This window comes from Lepidothrix coronata, unplaced genomic scaffold, assembly GCF_001604755.1.
Source record: "Lepidothrix coronata isolate B3197 unplaced genomic scaffold, Lepidothrix_coronata-1.0 Scaffold329, whole genome shotgun sequence".
In the NCBI taxonomy this organism is placed as follows: domain Eukaryota; kingdom Metazoa; phylum Chordata; class Aves; order Passeriformes; family Pipridae; genus Lepidothrix; species Lepidothrix coronata.
The window spans coordinates 284,821-291,138 of record NW_016690509.1 but is presented as its reverse complement, the minus strand read 5'-3'; the positions used below and the strand labels follow the sequence as shown (position 1 = coordinate 291,138).

Genomic DNA, 6,318 nt, shown 5'->3' with positions numbered 1-6,318 from the left:
AGTGCCCAGCCCCTGTCCCTGAGCTGTCACCCTGGCTGGAGGTGGGACCCCCTGTGTGCGTGGACAGATCCTGCCCCCCAGGCACAGACAGGGACACAACACTCAGCTCACACATCATTTATTTAGTGACAAAGGGCACAAGGGGATGTCACCAAGGTGAGGGGATGACACTGTGTCACAGGGGCTGTGGGTGTCAGCACACACTGAGGGTGTCACTGGGGTGGGAAGGCAATAGGGGTGTGGTTTGATGACATGGGGTGACCTGGTGTGGGGATAGGGGGTATCCCTTCACGTTGCTATGTGCGGGGACGTGGGATGTCCTTGTGTGCTGCCACGTTGGGAAGGAGACAGCACAGCACGCGTGGGGACTCGCAGGGTACAGGTGTGTCCCCAGAGATGCAGCAGGATGCAGGACGTGTCCCTGCCGGGCTCTGCCGCACGGTGACACAGGTAGGGCAGGTCCCTGCCCCTCGTCCCCGCGCGCTACCCGCGCTCGCAGATGAGCTCCACGACGCTGTGCTCCATGGGCACGGGGTCCAGGCAGCGGTGGGCAGCGCTGGCAGCCACCTCGTCCAGCAGCCCCTGCACCACGCGCTCGTCGGAGGCGAAGCGCCACAGGTAGAGCTGCAGGTAGTGCCCGTCCACCTGCACCTGCTGCAGCCCGAAGCGCCCCAGCGTGCGCAGCCGCACGCACTCCAGCAGCGTCTTCAGGCTGATCTTGATGATCCCCGTCAGCACCGACACCTGTGTGGGCAGAGCGGGCAATGGGGTGGCATCCACAGGGCCACGGGGAGACCCTTGGCCTGGCTGGCACTCCCCGGGAACTCCTGAGCCTGGGGACGTGTGGCACATGGGCACCCTGGGCCTGGTCACCCCTGAGCAGTGACACCTAGAACAGGGGACAGTGGGCACACCCTTGTCCTGGTTGTCAGCTCCTGAGCACCCCCCAGACCCCAACACCTGTGTCATGGGGACACCAGGGACATGTGACAGTGGGAAGGTGGGCAGTTTAGGGCCCCTGTTTAGGGACGTGGGTGGCCTCACCTTGTTGAACTCGACAGGGCTGAAGATGTCAATGCGCTCTGAGAAAAGCTTCTGGATGTTGCTGAGCAGGTGGGTGTCCATGGGGGCACTGGGGACAGGGAGTCAGGGACAGTCAGGGACTTGAGAGAGCCAAGGATGTGGGGACAGGGACACAGGGACTATCAGGGGCCATGAAGATGGTGGGAGAATGTAGGGGTGGTTTGGGGACAGAAAGGCAGGAGGACGTGGGGATGGTCACAGGACACGGAAGGACAAGACAACTGTGAGACACAAGGGATACAGGGATCACCAGGGAATACTGGGACAGCTGGGGGGAACGTGGGGATTGTTGGGATAAACAGGGATCATCGTTAGGACAGTTTGGGGACATGGGGACAGCCAAGGGCTGTCAGGTGGATATTAGGACAGTCTAGGGGTGTGAAGAGAGTGCCAGGGAAGATGCGATGGGTACTACAGGAGCGGCACAGCGGTGCCAGGGCTGACCTGGGGGTGTAGCTCGGGGCATAGCGGCCGGGTGCCCGCGAGCTGCTGTAGACAGAGAAGGCACGTCGGCTGGAATCGCTGCTCTGCGCCCGCCGCACTCCCTCCTCGAAGAGCTGCCCCACCTGTGTGTGGCACCACACTCTCAGCACCCCAAACCCCCTGCTGGGACCCCCCCCAAACCACCCAGCATCCCTCCCAAAACCTTCTGGGATCCCCAAAGATCCTCAAGGACCAGACTGAGACCTCGGGCAAACCCTCTGGACGCTTCAGGGACTTCAGCTATCCCCTACCCAGACCCTCTGGAACATCTGGAAGCTGCTGGCAACTTCCCACCAAAGGGATCTTCCCAAAGCCCTCGAGGACCTTTTGGGGACCCCTCCAGGGGCCGCCAGCCCGACCTGGACGTCGATGGCAGTGATGTCCTCCACCACGCGCTTCATGACGGCGCGGACGTTGCGGGGCTCGACGGTGCCCAGCCAGTCGCGCGTCTCGACGCTCTTGCGCAGCATCTGCGCCACGGCCGCGCCCTGCACCTGCACGTAGTGGTCCAGCAGCCGCTGCGCCGCCGCCCGCGCCTCCGCACACAGCGCCGGCCCCGGGGTCACCGCCGGGCCCGAGTCCTGGGGGCACAGCAACAGGTAGGAACGGCCCCCCCACTTCCCTTCCCAGCACCGGGCACGGGGTCGCTGCCAGCCCTGTGTGCTGCAGCAGCATCACTGCCCCTGTTGTGTTCGTGGGGCAGCGGGGGCACCCTGGGACATGCAGAACCCCCCTGGGGACATCCCGAGGTGCTCTTTTAGGGACGTTTGGGAGACACCACACAGGTCAGGACCCTCATATGTCCACAGGCAGTGCCATCCCCGGGGTCACCTCCTGGATGGATACGGGTGACGGCAGGGCACAGGGAGGGTCTTGGGGGTATCTGGAGGTACATGAAGACAAAAGGGAAGATCCCAAAACCCCCACACAGGGCACTGTCCCCACCACCATCCCCTGGGTGGGCACAGGGCCACAAGGGGCCATCTGAGGTCACACAGAGGCTATTTTGGGGCTAATCAGAGCATTTTGGGTCTACTCAGGGCTGTTTTTGGGGACAGAGACAGAAGGAAGGTGCCCATGCTGTGGTGCCTGGGGCTGGGACACAGAGGGGTGCGGAGCCAATCTGTGACATCTTGGGGATATTCAGAGTCCCCTTAGGGACACTCTGGGGCTCACCTGGGGTGGGAACTGCTCATCAGTGAGGGTGAGGATATAGCTGATGGTGGAGTTCTCGTAGTCCAGGCAGAGGCGGGCGAGGAGCAGCAGCAGGGCTGGGGGGGCAGCGGGGGCCCCCCGCTCGGCCGGGCCGTCAGCAAAGCCGCGGGCAGTGCGGCACAGCCAGCGCACGAAGGCCACCACCAGCCCCTCACGCACCGCTGCCACGCAGAACTCCCCCTGTGCCACAAATGGGGGGGTCACACTCCAACAAAGCCCCCCAAACTGCCCCACGCAGGCTCCACACCGGTCACTGAGTGACCCCTAGCCTGCCCTGTTCCAACCCCAAAATGCCCCATGCCAGCCCCAGATTGTTCCAGAGACCCCCTGACTACCTTTGGCTCCCCCGCCCTGCACCACGGCAGCCCCAAATCACCCCCCGAAGCGCCCCGTCCCGCGGTGCCCCACCTTGAAGTAGGGCAGGCTGGCAAAGGCAACGTCCCTGGCGGTGAAGAGCTGCACGTAGGCCAGCACAGCCTTGAGCTGGCCCAGCACGGAGGCGGCCAGCGTGGCCAGCAGGTCGGGCAGGCCGGGCCCCTCCTTGCCGGGGGGCCGCGGCGCTGCCAGCGCCTGGCGCACGTCGCCCAGGCAGCCCAGGAAGAAGGTCTGCAGAGCGCGCAGGTAGCGGTCAACGCGTTCGCGGGCGGCCCGGGCCACCAGCGCGGCGGCGGCAGTGGCGCCCTCGGGCAGCAGCTCCAGCAGCGCCCGCAGCCGGCGGTGGAACCGGTCCAGCGCCCGCACCAGCAGCGAGGTGTCGCCCAGGCCGCGCTCCAGCGCCAGCCGCCGCTCCAGCAGCTCGAAGTAGCGCGTGGCCAGCGCGGCAGCAAAGGGCTCCAGGCGCCCCGCGTCCCCCCCGAAGAGCGCGCGGTACGAGCCGGCCAGCTGGCACAGCGTGCCCACGAAGGCCGAGCTGCCGCGGTCCACGAAGTCCAGGATGTCGGAGGCGGGTGGCGGCGTGGTGGCCGCGCCGGAGGGGTCGGAGGCGGGCAGCTCGGCCTCCAGCGCGGCCAGCTCGGCCTCCAGGCGCGCGCCCGCCTGGCTCAGGAACTCCTCGCTCAGCTCCTCGGGAGGCTCCTCCAGCTGCAGCAGCATCTCCACGCACTCGGTGAGTTCCTTGGGGTCCAGCGTCTCCTCCCTGGGGCGGGGCAGGTGGGTGTGGGAGGTTCCGGGGTTAAGGGTGGGCACAGTGGGAAATGGGGAATAAGCGATAAAAGTCACCGGTAGGCCCCAGAGTGAACAGTAGTTGGTCAGAAAATAAAGGGGGAAAACCACTTAACAGCATCAGGAAGTTCCAACAGTAACAGAGGTTAATGAGGGACTCCCTGAAGTTCATCAGTAGGCTCCATTTCCCAGGGCTGCCATCAGTAGGCTCAGAGTGAACACCCCCAGACCCCAATTTCCTGAGGCTGCCATCAGTAGGCTCCAGAGTAAGCATCCCCAAATCCCCATTTCCCAGCAGTGCCATCAGCAGGCTCCAGAGTGAACACCCCCAGGCCCCCATTCCCAGCCCTCAGCAGGCTCCAGAGTGAACACCCCCAGGCCCCCGTTCCCAGCCCTCAGCAGGCTCCAGAGTGAACACCCCCAGGCCCCCGTTCCCAGCCCTCAGCAGGCTCCAGAGTGAACACCCCCAGGCCCCCATTCCCAGCCCTCAGCGGGCTCCAGAGTGAACACCCCCAGGCCCCCATTCCCAGCCCTCAGCGGGCTCCAGAGTGAACACCCCCAGGCCCCCATTCCCAGCCCTCAGCGGGCTCCAGAGTGAACACCCCCAGGCCCCCATTCCCAGCCCTCAGCGGGCTCCAGAGTGAACACCCCCAGGCCCCCGTTCCCAGCCCTCAGCGGGCTCCAGAGTGAACACCCCCAGGCCCCCATTCCCAGCCCTCAGCAGGCTCCCGAACGGACGTACCGGAGGCGTGCGCGGAGGCGCTGGGCCAGCTCTGCCATGATGGCGTGGCTCTCGTCCTCGATGGCGCGGAAGGAGGGCAGGTGTCGGTAGTGCCGGAGCACGGCGCGGGCGCGGCCGTAGCAGCGCAGGGCCCGCGCCGGCTCCGTGCCCGCCCAGCGCCGCAGCCGCCCCGGCACCTCCACCAGCGCCTGCAGCTTCCGCAGCAGTGCCTGCACCCCTGGGGAGACACGGGGCTCAGGGAGACGGTGCCGGGAGGGCCGGGTCTGCCCCCCAGGGCCCCCCGTCCCCCCGCCCCGTACCGGCCAGCTGGGCGCCGCGGCGGTGCCGGTCCTGCAGCGCGGCGCTGACGCGGGCGCTCGAGGCGCTGATGGCTGCCATGTTGGCCGCCAGGTCGTCCATCTCTGCTTCCATGTGCCGGAAATCCACCTTCATCTTCCGGATGGTGTCTGAGGGGGGGCAGGAGACAAGCGCTGGGTCCCTCAGCTGCCTGCCACCCCCCAGACCCTCCGGGATGAACGTACCCCAAACGCCACCCCCCAGAGTAGGCTGGGTACCGGGCTGGCTGCCAGCAGAGCGAACGCCCCCAAATCCTTGTTTCCCAGCGCTGCCCTCAGCAGGCTCCAGAGTGAACATCCCAGTATCCCAGCGCTGCCCTCAGCAGGCTCCAGTGGAGCCTCTCACCGGTGGCAGAGATGAACTTGTTGTAGTTCTCGTAGAGCAGGGTCTGCATGTCGCTGTCCAGGGCGCGGATCTCCCGCCCCAGCGCGGCCTCCCGGGCCAGGAGCTGCCCCAGGGGACACTCACTACGCACCTGGGGGGGGAAAAGAGCTGCTCAACTGCCCCACACCCGGCTGTCCCCTCTGCAGTCCCCCTAGTTACCCCCGGGAGCCCCCAAATTGTCCCCACGAGGTCCTCAACTTCCCTGCAGGGCCCTCCTGGGATCCCCAGCTGCTCCCCCGTAGTTCTGATTGCCCCCAGACCCCCTCCCCTTGCTGCTCCAGAGCACCCCAGTACCATTTTTATAGGGAGTCATACAGTGTCCTACAGGGTCCCTATAGAAGCAGACCCGTAGGATCCCCATAGAGCATCTTTTTGGGGTCCCCTCGGGGCGCTGGGGGAGTCCATCGGGGGGGTCCCCGGGTCCAAGAGGGTGTAGGGGGTTAAAGGTCACGGGGTCAAAGGTCACCTTGGTCATGAACACCTCCGGGTCGAAGTGGGGCCCGTTGATGTCCGTGGGGTCTGGGGCCGCCTCGGCTGCCTCGGCCGCGGACGGGCCGTAGTAGCGCTGGAGCGGCCCGTGGGGACGCCGCCACCCGCCGCCCCCGGTGCCTCCGGCGGCGGCCTCGGGGCTGCCCCCGGCGCCACTCCCGGTCCCGTCACCTGCAGCCACCGCCGCCATCGCTTCCGCCCCGGCCGCCGCTTCCTGCCCCTCACGTCACTTCCGGCGCGGCGGGCGTGGCGACGGGGACGCGGCCCGGACATGGCGGAACATCCGGCAAAGGCCCCGTTACCGGGACCTGCGGCGGCCCGGGGACAAAGACACGGATGGAGACACCAGCCCCCCAGAGGGTGAGCAGCCAGTGGCACCCCCACCCCTGGCCCGTGTCCCCCGCGGGCAGGCCTGGGGACACCGG

General features: G+C 66.7%; 1 protein-coding gene across 1 annotated transcript; it reads right to left on the bottom strand.

Moving 5' to 3' along the window:
- Positions 1-102: 102 nt before the first annotated feature.
- Positions 103-6,083, bottom strand: VPS51 (VPS51, GARP complex subunit). Its single transcript, XM_017838269.1, has 10 exons — positions 5,871-6,083; positions 5,366-5,495; positions 4,984-5,130; positions 4,685-4,901; positions 3,190-3,916; positions 2,743-2,961; positions 1,926-2,147; positions 1,528-1,649; positions 1,045-1,132; positions 103-744 (listed from the first exon to the last, which is right to left on the bottom strand). The coding sequence occupies exons 1-10, from the start codon at positions 6,081-6,083 to the stop codon at positions 484-486; spliced, it is 2,346 nt and encodes a 781-aa protein (XP_017693758.1). The 3' UTR covers positions 103-483.
- Positions 6,084-6,318: the final 235 nt, after the last annotated feature.